Genomic DNA, 24,606 nt, shown 5'->3' on the forward strand with positions numbered 1-24,606 from the left:
CAATTAAAGTCAGAAGTTTATATACACCTAGGTTGAAGTCATTAAAACTCGTTTTTAGCAAACTGTTGTTTTGGCAAGTCGTTTAGGACATCCACTTTGAGCATGACACGAGCAATTTTTCCAACAATTGTTTACAAACAGAATCACAATTCCAGTGGGTCAGAAATGTACATACACTAAGTTAACTGCCTTTAAGCAGCTTCAAAAAGGTCTTGATAATGATGTCAAGCCTTCAGATAATTAGCCAATTAGCTTGTGATTGGAGGTGTACTGAATTGGAGGTGTACCTGTGGATGTATTTTAAGGTCTACCTTCTAATTCAGTGCCTATTTGCTATACATTATGGGAAAATCCAATACCAAGACCTCAGAAAAAAAAATTGTGAACCTCCACAAGTCCACTTAGGTCCTGTTAAGGCCACACATAACCAGAATAGTATAAAAATTTTGTTTTAGCGTGGTGGCTGATTGACAGGTAGAACAAAATAAATATAATTTAAGCCTATCCACTGTCATGTATATGCCATTATAATGGATTCTATGCCTCTGAATGTTGTAGACTCTGATGGGTAAAAATAGACCATGATGGAAATTTCAGCCCGTCAAAATGACGGATAAAGGTTTTTTCTTGCGCAAACTCTGCTGATACTATGACTCATGAGTTATTGCCCAAGTGTTATTACATATATTCTGATTGTGTGAATTATGACGTAGGAAGTTTTATTTTAGAAGCTGATGCATAAACATAATGTCTAATACTTCTGTTGCAATAAAGGGGCCAACTGTCCTTTTATATTACTAAGTGTAAACTAAGTGACTAACATGCATTTGTTATGCAAGCCAGTGTCAGGTCACATGATGCAGTGTTAAGCAGGCTGTTGATGGTTATCAGATCCCCTCTGATTGGTTGATTAGTTGAAGTTTATTTAGGCCTGGTAGAATGTAGCTTAATTCTTGTAAACCCATTCATGATACATTTACAGATGTTGTTTGCACATTTCCCTGTCTCGCACACACAGACCAAAGGCTTCCTTCAGAATCTTATATCCACCTGGAAAGCAGGTGTGAGCTTTTGGTTGTGTTTGCCTTTTTTAGAAAGCGGCCCCTTTCTTGTGTGTTTAAAGAGGCCCATGAGCTACATGTCTGGTTTTGGTGTACATCAGTGTGTGTTTGTGTTGGTTTGTCCAGGTGTGTGTGGCAGAGTTGTGAACAATGCTTTTCTCTGACCACAAACAGCAGCTCTTGGAGAACTTTGAAGTTGACTATATTCACAACTCTTTTTTGTTTTTTGCTGACCATAATATCATCCTGCTGCAGAAAGGACAAAAATTTTGATGAAACTCATGCTGATGTAAAGGATAGAGATTTCTTTGTATGTTCATTGGCTTATTTATACTCCACCCCCTTAGAAATTATTAAATCAAAACTTGGCATCTGTTTCTAACCAAATTTTTCAGTGAGGAAGTCTGGGCTCTTATTCCATGACTCAAAGCAGATGAGTGGTTTTTGTCATAGTTTGGTTTGTGTTTAACGTTGAGTGTAAATCCAAACCATAAAGATACAAAGCATAATGTAGTCATAAATTAGCAATAAGATTTACTGTGGTAAATCTTTAATTTAGACAGATGCAAAATTGCTTATTCTTTCATTTCTAAATAATTACCGACAGCTGGCAAGTTTCTCTGCCATGGAATGGTGGGGAAGATATAGGTCTCAAAGCATTTTGTGGGTCTCTTTTTGGCATTTCAGTTTCTGAAATTTTCATAGTTGATTGTCATTCAAATAAAAAATTCATTAATATTAATATTGGAGAACACATATTGAGGACTCCAAATACCATGTGCACAGAGCCTATTTTTGCACTGTAATAACTATAAATGATCAAACTATAAATTAAAGAAATATACGTCAAAAATGTATTATATTTCTCTCAATACATTTTCTGTCCACCACGTTTTGAAGCATTTATGTTTTACATAAGATTTCATGGGTTTTAATATACCATACATTTTTTCACTTAATCACTACCATTTTCAGGCCTAGATATACTTTATACGAAATCGAAGAACGAAAGGTTGTGATGTCATTTAGAACGAAATCTGGCCAAAAAGAAGGCTTTTTTTATTTTATTTTTTGCAAAATTTTATTTACGTTGTTCAGTCAGTCAAGATCAGTCAACATAAACACACCAGTGTGCAGTTATTAACGAGCTGATGCAAATGTACTTTTCCAAGAAAATTTCATGCAAATATTTTTTTAACTAATATATATATATATATATATATATATATATATATATATATATATATATATATATATATATATATATATATATATATATACTTTTTATTTTAATTTTTTATTGGTCTGCAAAAATAATCAAATCTACTCGATTACTCTCAAGAGCCCATTCACTACAGTGCCTTCTGCAGCGAAAGACATTCACATATCAAGTAAGATATGCCTATAATCATTGTTTTGTCTTTATTCTGCACATTAACACTTTTATACACTCATTTTTGTAGAAGTATCAGTGTCATCATAAATTAAAATAACAGTGTATAATCGGCACATATAATGGTGTGTATAGTGTGTTAGCACATTAGCGTCATGAATTAAAAATGTAAACAAAACAAATAAAAAAAACATTCTGCTGTGTGTATATATGTGTGTGTATATACGTGATTTAAATCATCATTGAGTGGTTAAAACAGCTTGTTTTACTGACCTCATGTGAATTCTAGTGGGAGGCATAAAGTCATTGATAACCCATTTTCTTTAGAGCCGACCGATATGGGATTTTTGAGACAGATACCAATTGTAGGGGGGGGGGTTCACAGATATGGTGGCCGATATAGTTAGTTTTTGAGCTGGAATGAAAACAGAGCTTTTCTATGTGGATTGTGCACCAATTTTGCACCAATATGACTACGCAAAGGTAATTATTTATACACTTTCAACAAATTCTAGAAATGGACTCTGAGAAAATAAATACAAATAAAATAAATAGCTTAATAAACATCAGTACTGTATGTTCAGTTGCTGACCATTTAAATAAAGAATACAAATACAATAAATAGCTAAATAAACATCAGTATTGTTTAGTATAATGCTACGTCTACATTAATCCGGATACATTTGAAAACTGCGTTTTCATTTCAAAACGCTCTGTCCACACTAACGTTTTCAAACGTTTTCCAAAAGTTGGTCGTCCACACTGAAACGTATGAAAATGCTTAAATCGTGTCACTGCGCATTCAGAAAATCCCTGCTGCATGTACGGTCTGAAACTCAATTGTCCTTATGTTCCGTCGCCGGACACCAATTCCAAGTAAACTTCCCTTCGCCTTTGAAGGAATGCAATGTGAAAGTTGTACAAAGTGACATTTATTTTTTAACAACGTATCAGGCACAATAGTGCCGCTATAACACAGGCCGCCATCTTCATTGTTTTGGTTGGATAGATCACATGAATAAAAATGCATCATCGTTTCCCAAAGCATCCGTTTCCAAAGTCCACACTACAACGCAAAAACATTTTCAAATTGATCCACTTTGGAGTGCGTTTTCAAAAAGCTCAGTTTTCATGGACAAAAACGCCATCTCAAGGCCAAAATGGAGAGAAAAAGATGCGTTTTCAAATTAAAACATATTTGTGTGGACTAGGCCTAAGTCAATTGCTGACCATTTAAATAAAGAATAAATAAAAATACAATAAATAGCTAAATAAAAATCAGTACTGTATGTTCAGTATCAATCAGTTGCTGACCAATAAAATAAAGAATAAAAATACAATAAATAGCTAAATAAATTGTAAAGTGATCAATGGAAAGGAGGCGGCGAGAACCGGCTTGACGATATAAATAATAGTTTAATGATAAACTTAAAAGAAGACACAAACACACACATGACTGACATGTCCGTGAACGATACTCTGCAGTCGACCGGTAACCCTCATGGAGGCATAATTAGCCTAATACGGGACCGGGTGTGTAGGATCACGACCCGGCCCCACCCTCCGCCCTGCCACATAAAAATCTTCTGTATGTTTAGTATCAGTCAAATGCTGTCCATTTAAAATAAAGAATAAATAAAATAAAATAGCTAAATAAACATCAGTAGTATTGTTTATTATCAGTCAAATGCTGACTATTTTATTACTGTCAGTCAATTAGGGGCAGGTTGTAAGCGGTGTTACTGTTATACAAGTTCAGGGGAACTTTCAATGGTGGAAAACCAGACTTTTAAGGATTACATTTTATAAATGCAGTGACTGGAGTTGTTCTGTTGAAGGGGGTACCAAACTGTGAATCCTGAACAAAACAGTTTGGTGAATACATGTTTATACATTAGCTAACAATCAGCTGAAAAGCAATGAAAGTAGCTACGTGGCTAGGTAGTTAGCTATAAGCTCATTGTCACAGAGAGCAAAAGAAGGACTTTATTTACTTTCCAGCATTGTGTCTCACCAAATAGGTAACACCATAGTGTGAAATCAACACTCAACAGACACAATCCACCACCGCACCATTGTCTGCTCAGCTGCAAAAAGATGCTCTGATATTTACCTTTCAATCTGCTACATTACTGACTGCAATGACAACTATAGCTGGCTAAAATAGCAAACAGATGTGATAAACATGAATGACATGGATGTCAGGGACAGGGTTAACATTATATTAGTTATGTTGAAAAGAGAAAACGATGGGGTCATTGTTTATTAACTTTCTAGTATGTATTTTACAAACTAGTTATCAACTAACCGAGAAGACACCGCTTAACACCACATCGCTTAACTCTGCGCCGCTTAACTCCACCCTTTATGCAGAGCCATCATCAGCTTAGCTCTGTAAACAGTGGAGTCAGAGCTCACTCTGCTGGACAAACTACGTTATGACACCAGTTCAAGCATTGTTTTCTGCATTATATGTTCTAAAAAAAAGTTTTCATATCGGTAAACCTATACACTGATACCGATATATCAGTAAAAGGCTAATATGGGCCAATATATCGGTCAGGCACTAATTTTAATGTCACATTAGTTAAGTTACATGTAGCATTCTCATATTTAAATGTGCTTCTAAACGCCTCACACAGTGGTTTGGTAGGTGTCTGAATGTTTGCAAATAGTATATCGTTGCTTGGCTGTTTAGAACTTCTTTTTACCCCTGAACAAACAAATTGTCATTTTGGAGCTACCTACACTGGAAGTGCCCATTGCTACCTTCAGTTGGCTGATGGTATTTTTCTATTTTTTACATGCTGCACATTTATTCCTAGGTATGCAATGATAAAACATTTGTGTACTGATGTCTGATTACCAGTATTTAGTTTTGTAAGCTCACAATACATTACTCACACTAGTAATTTATATCTGTAATTCAGTATGCAAATAAATGCCAAGCCATGTACTCTGAAAATATGTTCGTTTTTTCTAACTTTTCAAATGTATTCCAAGATGTTGATTCATAAATATAAGTGCTTAGATGGCGCTCGCTTGTCAAAGGGTAAAGGGCACGCTTTCTCATTCAAAATTGAGAGCACCTGTGACGAATGGTCACTTAAATTCAATAGAAAACTAAACCCTGTACATCGCATCCTGTGAGGTTGACTCAATGTTCATTTCAAACCCAGATGACAAAAATAGCCTGAAAATCCCTAAATTAAACCTTTTCCTCTAGAAATTAAAAATAACAAATGTTAAAATTCTCCTTTTTTCAGATTGCTCTTAAATCACATTAAAGGAATATTCTTAGTTCAATTCAAGTTAAGCTCAATTGACAGCATTTGAGGCATAATGTTTGTTACCACAAAATGAATGAATTTCAACTGGTCCCTCCTTAAATTTAAAAACAATCTGAGCTTAAAGTGGAAGTGAATGGGGTCAATCCGTAAACATTACAATACTCTCTGTTTCAAACGTACAGCCACAAGATATAAACAGTATGTGTGTTAACATGATTTTAGTGTCACGCAAATCACTTACTAACCTTTTCTGTGTAATATAATATCCTATTTTACAACTTTGTTGCCATGACGACGTAATGCCCATAGATCCTAAAACCATAAAATGACCATAAGAATGTCAATTAAATTTAACAGCTCAAATAATGCATGAGTTGTAACAGAAAAGTTGATGCAAGTGCTTTTAAAAAATTATAAGCTTCACATTTCTGCCTTTTTTAAACCTTTAAAAAATTGGCCCCATTCACTTTGATTGTAAGTGGCTCAATGCAACCTGTTTTTTTTTTTTTTTTCTTAAGAAGTTATGGATGAGTCGAAAAAAACAAATTTGGTTATCAACATTATGTTGAACCCAGAATATTCCTTTAACTTAAAGGAAGCTTGTCCCATTTTTAGCTGAAACAGCCTCTGCTTTAGCTTTAACAAACTCATATTCCTTGCTATGTCAAGCTTTATGGCAAGTAATAAAATCAGATAAAAGTTACAGGTTTTAGCCCGTGTTTGATGTGTCTATATCACAATTTTTGCAGTGCAAAGCTTGCAAATTGCAACTCTGCTGTCACCAATTAAATCTGCCCAACAAATGACATTAGCACAAGTTGTAGACTATTTCATTTCATTCCATTTCATTCTGAAGGGCTTATCCCTATGCCCTAATCCCTTCATACCCTTCAGAGTGAGAGCTTTGGAGAAATATTAGTTATTCGAAACACACTTCAACGACATCTATCCAAGCCAAAAGGAGAAGCTTGTTATTGTCGTACAAGGCAGAGGCTAATGAACATCAGTTGAACCTAATCAGAAATCTTTATACATGATTTTGCCTTACTATTAACTGCTTTAAGAATAAAAATAGAAAAGAAATGCATTAAAACTTTATGTATGAAGAAATGTTAGTTTTATATTTATATATTTTTGTTTTATTTTGATGAAACATGAACCAGCAAAACATGTTCTATTCTCAAATAAATAAAATGCAACGGTGTATACTAATATTTAAGCTTTTATTAGAATAACAGATCAAGTGAAATAACACAAGCAAAATCCAAGAAAGTCTTAAACAGGTAGCCAGGGGTTTAAAATGTTTTTTTTTGTTTTTTTTTCTCTTTATAATAATTACATCTTTTGTAAGCCACGGAGTTGAAGGGATGTAACATGTTTATGTTGATAGAACCAGAGTGTGTTTGCAGTTGGGTACAAACCTGTAGATGTATAGTATTGGGTGTAATATTACAAAGTAATTAGTTACTGTAATCTGAATGATAAAAGTAGTGTAATGCATTACATTTTAAACTCTTGTAACCCCCCCATGAAATTCAAGATGGATTAGTGAATGCAAACCACACATTATGCTGTAATTATAGGTTGTCCACAACCTGTGTTGTACGTGGCGGTCATGTCATTACCTGCAGAACATTTTAGAAATTAGCCTATATGATTTTACTTTAACAGAGCCACAGTATTGTTGGATTGTTCAGCACTTTTGTGGCATTAGTAATACATTTTTATTGCAACAAATTGATGTGGTTTTAGTTGGTAGCTTGATTTATTGCGATGTACGCTACTAAGTACAAGCAGCTTATTTACTGACATACACATCGAGCTTGGAGAAAGTTGCCTGGCTCTGCTGCTCTTTTACACATTTTCACATTATCTCACAGACACTTTTGGGTATGACCTGTTTGTCTTGAGTGGAGAGGAAGTGGCCAGAGCTGTTAGGCATAACTTAATAGTTGTTAATTCTTGTTTTTTACATTCACACATCGTTAAGATCCAGATGTCCCATGGCATACTTCTGTGTGTGTCAACTGCTGAAGGCTGATGCCGGTGCAGCCCTGTCTGGTGTGTGTGTTCTCTTGTATGATGTTAATTCTGATTGGTCAGGACTGCCCTTGGCTCTGTTTTTTTTCCTCTGTCTATCTATGATGTTCAATCATGGTGTCAGTGTGTAACAGAGGGGTTGTGTTTTGTGTGTGTGTTTCAAAGATAAATATCTAGAATGGAATAGAGAAGTGCTACAATCGGTTCACATCCATCATTGGACTGTGGTTTTACAACATGTAGAAAGGCCGTTTAGAACACAGTTACATTTTGTTACCTTCCTATTAAAGCCTATTTTTTTAAAAACTTAATGCATTTAAATAAAAACATTTAGAATGTTTCATCCCATAATCTTATTTAATTTAGGGGACAACACATTTTTCTCTTTTTTTTGAATTTTGACTGCATTGATGGCCTTAGTCTTTTAAATTATGAGATTTTCAGCAAAAGATTCTTGAAGACTATTGTGAGAGCATCAACCTGGAAAAAGAGCCCCACCTGCTGAATACAATGTAGTATTCACTAGTATACTAAAACCATGAAGAAAAATTGGATCATGTGCATTAGGTGAAGATGCCTGGTCAATGAGTCACAGAAGGAATTAAAGCTATGTGAAACAGCAGTAGTTTCACTGTGGATTTACTGTCTTGTAGATATTTTCACTTAAGACTTTTATAGAACAGAGGCCACATAATGCTCTGCATTTGTGTTGTCGACAAATAACTTTATAAACGAATACTGTGAGGTACAATTTCCATATTCAGCTTAAAGTCTATTTGAAATGATTTGTTTCTAGAAAAAAAATTACAGTGCATCTGGAAAGTATTCACAGCGCTTCACTTTTTCCACATTTTGATATGTTACAGCCTTATTCCAAAATGGATTAAATTCATTATTTTCCTCAAAATTCTTCAAACAATACTCCATAATTACAACATGAAAGAAGTTTGTTTGAAATCTTTGCAAATGTATTAAAAATTAAAAAAACAAAATAATCACATGTACATAAGTATTCACAGCCTTTGCCATGACACTCAAAATTGAGCTCTGTTGCATCCCGTTTCCACTGATCATCCTTGAGATGTTTCTACAACTTGATTGGAGCCCACCTGTGGTAAATGCAGTCGATTGGACATGATTTGGAAAGGCACACACCTGTTTTTATAAGGTCCCACAGTTAACAGTGCATGTCGGAGCACAAACCAAGCCACCTGTAGCACAGTGGCCTCCATCATCCATAAATGGAAGAAGTTTGGAAACCACAAACACACATACTCCTTTTCGCCATGCTGCTCATGTTAGAGCTGCTTACTGGGGAAACTTATCGGGGAAGCGATTTCAATATCGGTCTACTTATTCAAAGACTTGATCTAACTAACAACATAAATCCATAAACGGCCCACAAATGCACATCGCGCCCTTTGCTTAAGACAACGCTGGAGCCATTTTGCAAGTCCAATGATTGAGAAACAAGCAAGTAAAAGATATTATATACACGATTTCAATCACAATACACTAAGCATCAAGACTAAAGAACACTGGGAGCCTGGGAAACTCAGTGGTAAAAGACGCTGGCTACTACCCCGTGGTGAGTTGAGCATGGATGCTGCAGTGGATGGCGTGAAGCCTCCACATGCGTTATGTCTCTGTGGCAACGCGCTCAACAAGCCAAGTGATAAGATGCGGGTCATCCTCCACCCGGATTGAGGCGAATTACTACATGACCACGAGGACTTAAAAGCACATTGGGAATTGGGCATTCCAAATTGGGAGAAAAAGGGGAAATACCTAATAAAGAACACATACTCGAGCTATGCAATAAACATTTTAAAAAAAAAAACTCTGGCTGCACATAATGTATTATAATAAACTCCAGGAACTTTCCTCACATCCAGCTCCCACATTGCTGTGTTCCATTAAGAAGTGATCATCCTAATGCCCTATTGCCTTTGAAGACAATTACCCGGCCTCCACTGTGAGAGCATTAGGTTGCTGAAAGTTGATAACGGTCAGTCAGAACTCACTTTTTAAGTGATTCTTATTGGAAAATCTGTTTGGAACAACCCTACCATATGGATTGTGTTTCCTGCCAAGGCATGATCAGCACTAGTTAGAACACAGCCAGACATGAGGTTGCGTTCTTGTTCTAGAAAACATTTGATTGAACATGGTTTCTCAACCTCTAAGTGACGTTATAGATGTTCCTGAGTCTTTTTAGCCTGAAGAGAGAGACTAAAGGTTTTAAATGCTTTTATCTTCTAAAAACATTTAGAAGTACATTAGCATATAGATGACCAGAAAGCTAATAGATATGGACTAAAATGATGGATGGAGGCTCTCTTAGAAGAGTTAAGAATATGTGACTTGAACTTGTAATTCCTCACCTGCTCACAGTTTAGAGCCCCATATTAAACCACAATCGATCTCATGATAATAATAATACCTCCTTCACTCTCTGTACTTAACATCCAACAGCTACATCTCTGATCTCTGCTCAGTCACACTTTTCGCCTTTTTAATTTCTCCAGCCATCATCTTTATCTGACTAAGAATAACTCTCTCTCTCTCTCTCTCTCTCTCTCTCTCAGGTGATGATTTCTCTATCATCCAGCAGGAGATTTTTATGGTGAAGGAATGCACCCATCACAACATTGTGGCTTACTTTGGCAGCTACCTCTGGTAACACACACAAACATACATGCACAAACAATGTTTGTAAACAAGCTGATGTGTCACGTTCTCAATATATTTAAGCATTCTTAAAATCAAGCATTTTTTCTATTAAGCATTTTTTATGTGTACTGAAACTTTATTGAAATATAAAACTTTTCTGTTCACTTAAGACTGTTGATGGTATAGCTGTAGGCATACATTTTTTCTTAAATGGTCCTTATTTTTTATTGTGTACACATTTAAAGATCTCTCTCTCTCTCTCTCTCTCTCTCTCTCTCTCTCTATAGCCGTGAGAAATTGTGGATTTGCATGGAATACTGCGGTGGAGGGTCATTACAAGACATTTATCATGGTGAATCTGCTGGGCTTGTGTTTATGTGTCTGTAAATGTCCATGTAGAATACACACCATCCATTTTTACTTGTGGAGCACTTTTGAAGATTATTTGTGTGTTTGTGTACACATGCAGTTACAGGTCCCCTCTTGGAACTCCAGATTGCTTATGTGTGCAGAGAGACATTACAAGTAAGATCCTTCAAACACTTGCATGGTCTAATGCTGTACAGACATTCTGTGTTTTTATTCATTTTAGACCCCATATACGATGTAAATATTTGTGTGTTTTTAGGGTCTGGGTTATCTGCACTCCAAAGGGAAGATGCACCGAGACATTAAGGTAATGCCATTCCATAATTCACCAATCTATACTGATCACGGTGTGTTTTCCCTGTTTCATATACTCTGTCGTTATTGTATCATAGGGGGCGAATATTCTGCTCGCAGACAATGGAGACGTCAAATTAGGTGAGAGAGTCACATTGTAATTGCAGTGTGTGTGTTTGTGTGTTACTGAATGTGAATTCCTGATTATTGATTTTCCCTATATTGCAGCGGACTTTGGAGTAGCTGCTAAAATAACAGCCACCATGGCAAAAAGAAAGTCCTTCATCGGGACACCCTACTGGTAAGCCCTGCTCTGAATTTTTGTGAATTAAAGGGTTAGTTCACCCCCCAAAACATTTTTTTTTTTCAAAGAATACAAAAGGATGTTAGTCACAGTAAATGTTATTGCATATTTTTCCCATACAATGAAAGTGAATGGTAAGGCTTGCCATCCTTAATATTCTGTCTAACATCTCCTTTTCAGCTCTCTGCACATTTGAAAAGTCTTAAAAAGGCTAAAAAAATTCTGTTGCTAAAACAGAATAAGTTAACATTTGGGATGTACTGCAATTTCTATTAAATGCTATTTTCGGTTTTTAGCCAAAAGACAAAAACCCCAAAATCATGAGCGAAAACATAAACCAAAACCGTTGCTTTAATAACCGGTATGAAACACTGACATAAAGAAAATGCACCATTTATAATGAAACAAACTTGTTTTAATTACATTTATAAACAGCAGCTGATTTATGATATATTGACAGTAAAAAGGTTGTGCTAACATCTGAGAAGCACACTGCTGTACATATACACCGATCAGCCACAACATTAAAACTTCCTGCCTAATGTTGTGTAAGTCCCCCTCATGCCACCAAAACAGCACCAATCCGCATCTCAGAATTGCATTCAGAGATGATATTCTTCTCACCACAATTCTACAGAGCGGTACCATAGACTTTGTCAGTTCTATTCAGTCTGGCCATTCTATGTTGACCTCTCTCAACAATAAGGCATTTCTGTTCACAGAACTGCCCCTTTCTGGATGTTTTTTGGTTTTTGGCACCATTCTGAGTAAATTCTAGAGACTGATGTGTGTGAAAATCACAGGAGATCAGCAGTTACAGAAATACTCAAACCAGCCCATCTTGCACCAACAAATATTCATGCGATTATCTCAGCCATTCTTGTGGCAGTAGTGCATAAAATCATGCTGATACAGGTCAGGAGCTTCAGTTAATGTTCACATCAACCATCAGAATGGGGCCATTTTTTTATTTAGACCGTGGCTTGATTGTTGGTGCCAAATGGTCTGGTTTGAGTATTTCGGTAACTGTTGATCTGGGATTTTCTGATATGATAATATGATACAATATTTCAAAAGTAGTTTGAGCCTAAATTCTATGGTAGTAATATGTGTGTTTTTTATTACTGTAATCACTTAGATAAAATTATATATACTGTATATTATGTATAATACATATATTGTTGTATTGTAATTAGGGCTGTCGATTTAAAGTGTTAATTCAGTGCGATTCATTTTACAAAATAACACGTTAAAAATGCAATTAATCGCATGCCCACGGACCATAAGGAAGATACCGGAGTAATGCATGCTTGTAGTACCACCTGTTTACTTCAGAGGGCAGTAAGTGAAATTTCAGCTGTATGAGCAGCACGCAGTTTATACAGTGAAGAAAACACTTCAGTAGGCAGAAGAACAAAAACATGCGTTACATTCTTGCATTCAAAACACTCGGAGCGCAAATGCCTTCTAAGGGATCTTAAGATGTGTTTAAAGATTGAGTATTAAACTATATTTATCTTGACACAGTGACCTAAACATTTTATGTTTATGATGCAACACACCCGAGACGTCTGACGTAGGGGTAAATTGACGGGCCCTTAAACAAGCCCTCATAATAAATCTCCAAATAATTGACAAATTCACTTGTGTAATGGATTGCTGTGAACTGTATGCCAATGATTAACTTATGATCAGTAAGATGTACTATCTTTTTGTGTTGTCTTATAAATGATTAACTCTTCTGCTACAGGAATGGAAAGCATTTTAATTACCTGAATATTTATATATATATATATATAATTTTTTTAATATTTAAAGATAACTATGTATAATTATATATTGAATATATATATATGTATATGTATGTATATATACACAAGCACACAATTATATACAGAATTTTCAGTTTTGGTTTCGGCCAAGAATTTTCACTTCGATCCATCACTAGTAAACATTTCACAATAGAACATCTTGGCCCCTGTGAGTTGTACAATGCAGAAAAAGCTTATAGAATGGCAAAATCCAGACCCTAAAACAGATTCAGGCAAGCGGATTTAGGTGGAATTTAGGCAGTGAAATTATTGGCAACCAAACATTGAAAGCCTTCCAAAAGTCTATGAAACACTGCAATAAATACCACATTTAGGACAGGACGGCTCCCCAGGGATTTCTCTTAATATGAGGTGGGCAGTTTCAGCCTACTACTGTAGGCCAACACACAATTGACTGGACGCAGCACATGAGCATGTGTGAAGTTCAGCTCATGTGGCAAGAATGCAACCCTATTAGTTTCAATGAACAGCATGGTTTAATTTTGTGACTTTTTGTGCAGAATGAGACATTTCCCAGATAGAGCTGTATCTCTATAAACAGATAGCAGGAGTATGTATTTCTGTGATTGATCAATTCTGATAACTGAGCACAGCTGTGTGGAAAATAATAATAATACAATCTTACTGAGAAATTTCTTCAGTGATTTATTATTTTATTTTTATTATTTAAAAGTTTTAACATTTTTAATTGGCAAGATATTGATTGTGTTGAGTAAAACCTTTTCACAAGCAGTATTAATGTCTGATTTGTGAGTGAAACGATCTTCTGAATCATCATCTTGTTTCCTTTCAGTTAATTGGTCGAACCGGTACACAAAATAATTCATTCGTTAATTGATCTTAATCAATGATGGCAAACAACTGGAAAGGTCATTGATCAGAATTCATTGGTCAAAAAGTGTGGAAACCCTGGAGTCAATATTTTATGAATTGCTTTTACTGAAAAAACTTTTGGAATTTTTTTTTTATTTTTTATATTATTATTTTTATTGCTCCATGGTAAAACACAAAACATTTCATTTTCTTCTTTACATAATTTAAATTCCCATGTGCAAAAGGGAGCAGAAAGAAGATAAAATCTTATAATATCTGTCCCCTATTCCAAAATACAAAATAACTTTCTTAAGCAGCTTACAGCCAAAATTACACTGACAAAAAACAATGTTGGTTTAAATAACAGCAATTCATGCAGTATAAAAAGCAGGCAATGCCCAGACAGCAAAACAACAAGTAATCCAATACATATAGAGAAAAAACAAAACAAGACAACAACATGGATCTCACCATATTAATACTAACCAAATTTACTTTGCTTATATCTCTGCTTATGCTAACCGATATTATTAGACCCAATAAAATAAAATAAAAAACTAAACAAAACACAACAACAACAAACCAAACCAAACTGGCCTCAGGCCTCAGAATTAACCTAGCATTAAATTTTGTCTGTGCATTTTTAAACTCTGTCTAAAACACATTGAATACATGGACCATGTGAAAGGAAGGTTAACTGAATACCAGGGGGAAAAAAACTTTGTGACTGAGTGTTATTTTTTGTGGTTTTTGTATCTATTTAAAAGTGTTATTGTGTCAGTGTTCAGGATGTGTATTGCAATGTAATTATCTATGTGTGTGAAGGATGGCTCCAGAGGTGGCGGCAGTTGAGAAGAACGGGGGTTATAATCAGCTGTGTGATATCTGGGCTGTTGGAATCACTTCAATAGAGCTGGCAGAACTACAGCCTCCAATGTTTGACCTACATCCCATGAGGTACACACACACTGTAGTCACTAAGTTGCCAATCAGCAGACATGTTTTATCCAAATTATTTTTACCAGGCCTCAGTATTGCTTTGATTTCATAACTTTAATTATACACAGAAACCTTTATTATTTGGAGCCAAGATAATTGATCATCACGCAACCACATCCTCACATAAATACTTATATTTCTATCTTTGTTTGATATACAAATCTCCCTTACTTTTTTGTGTAAATATGCAGGGCTTTATTTCTGATGTCTAAAAGCAACTTCCAGCCTCCTAAGTTAAAGGACAAGACTAAATGGTGAGTATTTCTGGTGTTTATGTATTTGAGCTATAGAAAAATATAGATTCTGTAGTTTGAACAAAAGCTGTGTATAAACATCAATCTTGCTCTCTCTCTCTCTCTCTCTCTCTCTCTCTCTCTCTCTCTCTCTCTCTCTCTCTCTACTGTCTTGTTCTTCTGCAGGTCTACAGCCTTCCATAATTTTATAAAAATTTCTCTTACTAAGAACCCGAAGAAGAGACCAACAGCTGAGAAGCTTCTCACGGTAAAAACATTCTTGGTGTAAAAACATTAGTTTCTTTTATCTAGTGATGTTCTGATACCAATACTGGTATCGAAATCGGGTCCAATACTGCGCTCATATACTTGTGCTCCTGCTTGAATAAATGCATCGATAGCAAAAACGGATACCTTCTGACATACAAATGTAATCCAACAAATATTCAGTGCATAAATGAAAATCACGTTATGTCCTAGTGAGATTAACTGCAAAAGCTGCGATTTTAATGATATAAACATCTACTTTGCATTTGCAGCGCTTTAAATGTGAGTGCTTGTGAATGTGTGGAGTTGTTGTTGTGTTGACATAAAGACACAAATTGCTCATACCTTTGAGAGATCCTAGACTCATACACGGAAAACCTCATCATGAGCATTGTGTGCCTTGTTTGTCGCAGATTACAGTGAGCAGAGTGCTAATTCACGGTTAAGTTAAATAGCAGCCTTTTGCGGTTTAATAATCACTTTGAGTCACATAGCGATGACTTTTACGGATTGAGAAGCTATAGTCATAACACAGAAACACTTCAAAATAAAAGCTTCTGCCAAAATAAAAGCCCAATTTTAAGGGGATAATGTATGACAGAAATAGATCTCTACTGTGTAGTTATGTAATATTCACCGTAACACTACTACTACTACTATTAATAATAAATCGGTAGTAATTGTATTTAAGCAATATCACATATCTGTGATGCTCTGTTATGCAGCACTTTATTTTAAGTTGTATTTTGGATTGTGCTGTGAGGTTCTGTATAAAAGCACATTGTTTGATAAAAATACAGTATTAAAGTTGAAAATTATTTGTGTGTTATATTTTCGTTTGATTAAAGTTTTAATTAATGCATTTATTTAGGCAACATTTTGATGATAAAATTGAATAAACTGTTGATGTGGAACAGTCGATAATAAATTTGATTGTTGATAGTAAAAATCAGTTATCGGACTCTGTATCTGCAGAAAAGTACTCTTCGTTCTCAAAAACTTTTATCTGAACATCACTACTTTCATCATATTGCTGTTGCCACCTTTTTATTAAAACAATAAGTCACTGGAGGCTGTGTTACAGTGGTTTTAACACAATTTGTATTATAATCTATTGTACTTGAATACTTTCCTCTGTATTCCAAAATATGTTCTGTCTGAATTGTAAAGATGCCACATTACAAGCCATCTCTATCACTACATCATCTGTGTTTGTTTGTGCCTGTGTGCAGCACTTATTTGTGGCACAGGCAGGTTTGACTCGACGGTTAGCTCTAGAGCTGCTTGATAAGATGAACAACCCAGATAATCATCAGTCCCACTACAGCCAGGGAGATGAAGATGACCTGGAGGTAACTCGCATCACCTGTGTCTCTGTGTCTGTGTGTGTGTGTGAGAGAGAGAGTTTGTTTATTTGTAAATGTGTGTTAGAAATTGTGAAAATTGGCCCTAAAATTAAGCTATTATAGTATTTTAGTGGTAGTAGGATTAGTCTATAGTACTTAATTTATATATAAATTATGATAATTAGCTCATATAACAACAATAGAGAGGTCCCCATGGTATGTTTCCATTTTAATTTGTGTATCATAGATATTTTCCCAGTATTCCATTTCTCTTTGTCTCACAGCCGCTTGCACAGCGTCATACCATCCGCTCGACTCACAGCAAGAAAAGTCGCGCTGAAAGAACCCAGTCACAGATCAACTGTACGTGAACACCTGTCAATCAAACACCTGTGCACGACGATAATGAGTGCTGTCCTGACAGCTTAATGTCTCTGGTTACAGATCTATGTAACTGATCTTTTGTATCGGTGTTAGTCAGATTATAGGTTACAGGGGTTTCTGTGAGTTTTTAGTGTCTTATTATTATTAAAAAAAATTATTATTATTATTTTGCATGTGCTTGTTTGGTGGAAATTAATGAGTGTGGTTTTGCATAAGAAGGTATTTGGGTGTCTGGTATTTGAGGGCAAATAGTCTGCATTTTAGCATGTAGCAGTGAGAGAGCTTTTACGCCTGCTTTAATGTACTTCTAGACTCCCTAATTTTTCCGCTATCAAACACAGAAATATATTTTAGTACTACCTGTGTAACTTCACATTATTGTGCTCACTCAGATTCTCTGTTAATATACATCGCTCCACTTTTACTCATTTTGTGTTTGATATTTTACGTGTGAACATTTCTGATACATAACTTCTGTTGGCTATTAATGTTCTTGGAGGCAAAAAGTTTCTGCTACTTAGTTTAGATAGAAATGTACAGCTAGAGCCCCACTGTGGTGGAGGCATGGTACTACATGTTAGGAATTTAAACTATGTAGCAGCGCTTGTGCAAACTATACATTTCAAAGGTTCTTTACATGAGCTGAATGCCAAAGATGAATGCTGGTTGAGATTAATAAATGATTGAGATTATTTGGCAGCGGTATTCTGGGTTAATACACTTATTGCAGTAGTATGATGTATTGTGTATTTATTTTTCTCTCATCTCTATGTTCCAGTTGATAAGCTTCAGTTTGAGCCACCCTTGAGAAAAGAGACAGAAGCAAGAACTGAGATGGTGAGTGAAACATCACAGCTCTCCAAATTTTAACACCCAATCATAGAATCAGACTAAATACAAATTGTACTGCATTACAAACAAACAAGATGAGTCGAAATTATTTTCTGTGGTAATCGACAGCATGATATTTGCAGTCCATATTGCTAGTTTTATTTAACCCAGACTATTCCTGTAATTCAGTAAACTTCTTTGTGTCAGTAGGGAGTTGAACCACTCCATGTTTGATGAGCCTTCTACCAAACATGCATTTTCCATGCAAACCAATAATCTTCATGTGTAAACTTTGTGTTGAAACCTGACTCTAGCTTATGTAAGACAAGTTGTGGTTCAACCACTTCAAAATTGCACTTAAAAACCAGTTATGAAAATGTGGACCCACTTTATATAATGTGTCTAACTACTATGTACTTATTATATAAATATGTGTTTATTTGCATTGTACTTGCCTGTATTTAATGACATTAGTTACACTGTTTACCATATCCCTACCCTAAACATACCAGTACCTCAAACTCAGTAGCAGCAAATGTAAATCTTTTGAGAATTTTGCAGTATTACATGTAGTTACACAATAAATATATTGTATTATATATTTTAATGTTACATGTTACAATGTACATAGTTGTTAAAAACACCTAATATAAAGTGGGACCGAAAATGTAGTTTGTTTCATGTAACAGCTAACATGATGAAGGAACAGCAAATAGTTTTAAGCAGTCATTTAGCAGGCACTTTAATACAGAGTGATTGGTTGTACAGTACAGGGTTAAAAGTGCTGTAAGTGATTTTTGTCATTCAAGAATGTCCAAAAGCTGTCAAGCTGAGCCGTGGGATTAGTCACGGCCCTTTTTTTCCCCAAAACCCTGCACTCCATAGATACCAGATGAGCCTTATTGAGACCAACACGAGCAGAAATGGTTGTCAAAAACAAAAGCAGTAAAATAATGGCCTCAACTGACAACTGTTTTGAGCAACATGTCATAAAAATGTCATTATGCCTCAATAATTCGCTTCAACTATAATACTATAAGAACGTGCAAAATGATTGACAGGCAGAAAGCATCATTGTCCACATCCTGCAGAAACATTTTTGTTTGCTGTTTACAGATTCTAGAGCTGTCACAGAGACTGCTTGGATGTCTCATGATGCTTATTTCATTAATGTCTTTCAGGGAGTAGGAAAAACTTTTTTGCATACCTTTCCATGAAAAAAAATCGCTTGCAGCACTTTATGTGCATTGCTTAGGACTACAATAGCAAAAGTTCATGGCTTGCTTTTTGCAGGGATCAAACCAGCAACCCTCTGAACAAAAGATTGTAGTTCTGACATCATTAGATGGTGCTTTACTTGTGTTTGAAGAGGATGTATACTTGCTGTATTTCTGTGCAGGATGTAACTAAAGACAACGATTTCTCATCCCCCTGGAGTCCATTTGCAGAGGGCCCCATCACCTCCAGGTAACCATTATGTAAAGGGATTAATAGAAAGGAGGCGGCGAGAACCGGCTTGACAATATAAATACTATTTTAATGAAGAACTTAAACGAAAAGACAAACACACAAAGGTGTTGGACAGCTGCCTGTAAATCTCTCGCTCTCTCGTACTGCAACCTCCAGTGGCCTTGATCCCTCTCGGTGGCTTGATTAGCCTGATTAGGGGCCTGGTGTGCAGCATCAAGACCCGGTCCCGCCCTCCGCCCTGTCACACATTAAAACTCTTCATTATGACTGATGCACTGACAAACTACTTCCTCTGTCGCTTCCCTGTATTTTCTGCACTACCTCTCTGATGTCCCCATGAGTCTCTATGCACTTCCTGTTCCTCCTAATGAATATGTAATCTTACATGAGCTGTTCTGTCTGGCTGCTTGCAATCCCTCTACTTTGACAGTTCTGTGTTCTTTCTTTCCCCTTTTTTCCTTTCCTATTTCTATCTTGTGTGCACTCCTCTGCTTGAAGGAGTCTTCTCAAGAGTGTTGAGGAAGAGTTGTTTGTACGGTAAAGAATTATGTGTATTTGATTAAAGCCGTTGGTTTATGTAGCTGTTATTTTAACTGATCCATTTAGACTTGCATCATGTCCTAACCAAGCATGGCATGAAACATAATTTCCAGGGACAAATAATTTGCCTCTACACACTGAATGAGAGAATTGTGCTTGACACTACACAAATACAGCCACTCAGAAGTGATTTGATGATTTTGGACCAATGAGAATTCACTGTGAATGGGACTACCCAGTCTTTGTGGCTGGTTGGGACAAAGGGATTATCATGGAATAAATTAGCTTGCTTTATTCGTCATACCTTGTTGGGACATTGTGTTACAGTTCAAGATTTATCCCCCCACCCTCAGGAGCAATCCAGGGTTCAGTGTATTTCTGAACAGCAAATAGGTGATGGAGCAGGACTGTGGTCTCAAAAACTCATGTCTCTTTCTCTTGATTTTCTCTCTGTCTGTCCCTGAAGGGGCCACATGGCTCCACTAGAAGATGCCTTTGAGGATGTGGATCTGTAAGTATCACTGTCACTCATAGATCTAATAATCTCTCATTGAAACCAACCAGCTAATTTCTCTCTCTCTCCCTCTCTCAGCTCGACTCTTAAACGGGGAGTGCCACCACCTCTGCCTCCTAAGGTAACTTTGAGTGTATGTATATCCACACTCATCTATATTTAGATTTTTTGGCATGTGATTGAAAAACTCGTTTTCGTCAGCCCTCTCAGGTTCGAGCCAGCAGTGTTTCCGATGATTTTGACGGCTGTCAGACGGTGCGGAGGTTCCCGGGTTCTGATAACGGGCCGGGACCAGTGGCTCGAAGACAGAGCACACCTGAGAGAGGAAGCAGCATAGAAAACAACCAGTCCGACTACCTGTCTGTGAGCATCAGCAGCCCAGGCCTGCTCTCGCACACCACTGACCACGGTAACACACAAACACACGTTTTGTTGTTCATTCATTTGTTACAGTGCATTCAGAAAGTATTCAGACCCCTTAATTGTTTTCACATTTTGTTATGTTACCGCCGTATGCTAAAATGCTTTAAATCATTTTCTTTTTTTCACACCAATCTACACTCCATACCCCATAATGACAAAGCAAAAAACAGATTTTTGATATCTTTGCAAATATATTAGCCAAAGGCAACTGTGGCTGAGATTGATCGGTCTGTGCATGTGACAACAATCTCCCAAGCTTTACACAAAGCTGGCCTGTATGTTAGGGTGGCAAGGAAGAAGCCTCTTTTGAAAAAGTGCAACACTAAGTCTCGTTTGGACTTTGCGAGGGAAAAAGAAAATGCTTGGAGGAATATGATGCCATGTGCAAAAGGTTTTATGGTCTGATGAGACAAAAAAATTTACTTTTTGGACTGAACTCCACGTGCTATATTTGGAGAACCAAACACAGCACACCACCCAGAACAGACCATAACTACTGTGAAGTATGGTGGTGGAAACATTATATTGTGTGGGTGTTTCTCTTCAGCTAGGACTGGGCAATTGGTCAGGATTGAAGGGAAAACGAAGGGTTACACCCCTACTTTTTTCGGGAAATGCCCTGGGATTTTTAATGACTACAGAGTCTGGACCTGGGATTAATGTCACATCTGATAGATGGTAACGTTTTACAGTATAGCATCCCTGTTACTATAGTAGGGCTTTAGGACCCACATAGACCACAGGGTGAGCAGAGCACCCCCTGCTGGCCTTACTAACACCTCTCCCAGCCGCAACCATAGTTTGCCCCAGGAGGACTTCCGTCCAGTTTCTTGCCAGGCTTCACCATGCTTAGCTTCAGTGGGTAACCAGGTGAGAGTTGTAGGGTGATATGCTGGTGGCTATTGTGAATATAGTATATAGATATATTGTTGAATTTATAGATAATGTACAATCAGCCAGTTATTATTGAAAAATAAATCATGACGGTGTGATGAAGACCCTGATGCGAAGCAGACATTATCTTACTTTTTACATGGCTTCATATTAGATATATAAGTCAAATAGAATATGAAATATTAGTTCGAGTGGAGAGATGCGAATCTAACACTTAGTAGCAGCCTTTATACAAAAATATTTGACTGCAGTTATGTTGCTATTGACCGTTTGCAGTCAAGTACTCTTGAAAGCCATGTAAGAAATGATTGTATATATCAAATTATGTAATAAAATAATCTTTTACTCTTTCCCTCTTTAGAGGAGGATTCAGATGGAAGTGTAAATGGAGATATTTCAAAGTCAACTCCAAGTCGTCCCCAGAGAAAAGACAGAAAAGACTTCCCTGTAAGTGTGTCCTCCTCAGTGGTTAAGTGTGATTGTTGTAATAATAATAAACTTTATTTTATATAGTACCTTTAAAGAGGCCTCTCAAGCCGCTATACATTGAAAGAAAAAAAATATATAGAGCTTAATACAAAAAGAATAAACATGCATCTCGAAGCAGCTAATGATAAAACACAGTAAATAAAATTATGATAATAAATTAATTGAAAACAATAGGATCTAATAAAAGCCTCCTGGAAAAATACATTTACAGATATAATTTATATTCACTAAAAGACTGAACTTATCTAAGTTCAGAAGGTAGAGAATTCCATAGTTTTAGAGCATAAGAAGAGAAGGCCCTGTCACTCATAGATTGTAAACAAGTCTGAGAAACTTTAGATTTACAGGATGCAAGGGGTTAAAAGCTCAAACAAATATTGGGGAACCAAACCATGCAAAGCCTTGTAGGTAAGCATAAGAATTTTAAAATCAAAACGAAACCTGACAAGAGGGACACGGTGCAAGGATTCCAAGATAGGAGTCGTGTGATCACTTGCCCTGTCCCTAGTCAGGATTCTGGCAGCCAAGTTTTGCACATATTGCAATTTATTTAATGTAGATTTTGAAGCCCCAGCAAGGAAAGCATTGCAATAATCAATGTGAGGGGAGTATTGATCAGCTTTTCAGCCACAAAGAATGATAACATAGGGTGCAGTCTTGCAATGTTTCTGAGATGATAAAAGGATGTTTTGGGGGCCTGGGTAGCTCAGCAATTAAAGACACTGACTGTGCCACCCCTGGAGTCGCGAGTTGAAATCCAGGGTGTGCTGAGTGACTCCAGCCAGGTCTACTAAGCAACCAAATTGGCCTGGTTGCTAGGAAGGGTACAGTCACAAGGTGTAACCTCCTCGTGGTCACTATAATGTTGTTCTCACTCTTGGTGAGCCGCTTGGTGAGTTGTGCAACGTCTTCCGCCACCCGGATTGAGGCAAGTCACTACGCCACCACGAGGATTTAGACCGAATTGTGCATTCCAAATTGGGAAGAAAAGGGGTGAAAATAAATAAATAAAGGATGTTTTAACAGTATTTTTTTACATGAGGATCTAATGACAAATTTGCATCAAATATTGTAGGTAGGGAATGTTGTTCCTTTACTTAAATGAGTTTTATGTGCTCAAATGTCTCATGTTCTTTTTATAGAAACCTGCTATTAACGGCCTCCCACCCACGCCCAAAGTCCTGGTGAGTGTCATCACACACACACACACACACACACACACACACACACACACACACACGTCACACTGAATATGATGATTACATGCAGGGGCCGACTTGCCATTGGGAGTACCAGAGAATAAGCAGGGATAATCTGAAACGGACAGCTGCGATATGCCGAAATTAGCTGCGATATGCAGAAAAGCACAGCCTCAACATCTTTCGGGCTGGATTCTATGTAAAATCCAGGGCTGAATTCTCTTCCCAGTCCACCCCTGATTACATGTATATCTCTCCTCATGGCTCATAGATGTTATTTAGTAAATTATTTTAACTCTGTTTCATTACAGTCAAACATATTATCTCTATCTGTCTGTTTGTGTGTCTGTAGATGGGAGCTTGCTTCTCAAAGGTGTTTGACGGATGTCCTCTTAAAGTTAACTGTGCCACTTCATGGATTCACCCAGATACTAAAGGTAAAGGATGCAGGGTTCCCATGGTCATGGAAAACCTTGAAATATCATGTTTATAATTGTGATTTTCAGGCCTGGAAAAGGCAGGGAAATTACTATTGTGAAATATACAGTTTTCTAGTTATGCTCCACTCAAAAATATTTCATATGCTGCAAGGTTATCCTCGTGTGTGCAGTCTCTATAAAATTATGTTTTTTTTAAATCCTTATCCAGTAATCACAGATAACTGGAAAAGTAATGGAAATTAATTTTCCAAAAGTGTGGAAACTGTATATAATGCATAACAAATCTTAAATGTCCATTCACCTATTTTAAATATCATGGACATATCTTGGATGTTATTTTTTTAATGTTTATTATAAAAAGTTACATTTAAGGGGGCCTGGGTAGCTCAGCAAGTAAAGACGCTGGCTACCACCCCTGGAGTCACGAGTTTGAATCCAGGGTGTGCTGATTGACTCCAGCTAGGTCTCCAAAGCAACCAAATTGGCCCGGTTGATAGGGTGGATAGAG

At 36.6% G+C, this 24,606-nt stretch overlaps 1 protein-coding gene across 1 annotated transcript in view; it reads left to right on the plus strand.

The window, feature by feature from the left end:
- LOC127660733 (mitogen-activated protein kinase kinase kinase kinase 5-like) overlaps positions 1-24,606 on the plus strand; it is a 47,073-nt gene that overhangs the window by 9,121 nt on the left and 13,346 nt on the right. Inside the window, exons 4-22 of the mRNA XM_052151119.1 lie at positions 10,373-10,463; positions 10,745-10,809; positions 10,927-10,982; positions 11,086-11,133; positions 11,219-11,261; positions 11,349-11,421; positions 14,895-15,026; positions 15,260-15,322; positions 15,488-15,569; positions 16,801-16,920; positions 17,199-17,277; positions 18,077-18,135; positions 19,529-19,596; positions 20,606-20,650; positions 20,732-20,774; positions 20,855-21,062; positions 22,332-22,417; positions 23,602-23,643; positions 24,011-24,095. Coding sequence (XP_052007079.1) covers positions 10,373-10,463; positions 10,745-10,809; positions 10,927-10,982; positions 11,086-11,133; positions 11,219-11,261; positions 11,349-11,421; positions 14,895-15,026; positions 15,260-15,322; positions 15,488-15,569; positions 16,801-16,920; positions 17,199-17,277; positions 18,077-18,135; positions 19,529-19,596; positions 20,606-20,650; positions 20,732-20,774; positions 20,855-21,062; positions 22,332-22,417; positions 23,602-23,643; positions 24,011-24,095 — 1,488 coding nt within the window. The remainder of the gene's footprint in view (positions 1-10,372; positions 10,464-10,744; positions 10,810-10,926; positions 10,983-11,085; positions 11,134-11,218; positions 11,262-11,348; positions 11,422-14,894; positions 15,027-15,259; positions 15,323-15,487; positions 15,570-16,800; positions 16,921-17,198; positions 17,278-18,076; positions 18,136-19,528; positions 19,597-20,605; positions 20,651-20,731; positions 20,775-20,854; positions 21,063-22,331; positions 22,418-23,601; positions 23,644-24,010; positions 24,096-24,606) is intronic.

This window comes from Xyrauchen texanus, chromosome 20 (assembly GCF_025860055.1).
Source record: "Xyrauchen texanus isolate HMW12.3.18 chromosome 20, RBS_HiC_50CHRs, whole genome shotgun sequence".
NCBI classification, from domain to species: domain Eukaryota; kingdom Metazoa; phylum Chordata; class Actinopteri; order Cypriniformes; family Catostomidae; genus Xyrauchen; species Xyrauchen texanus.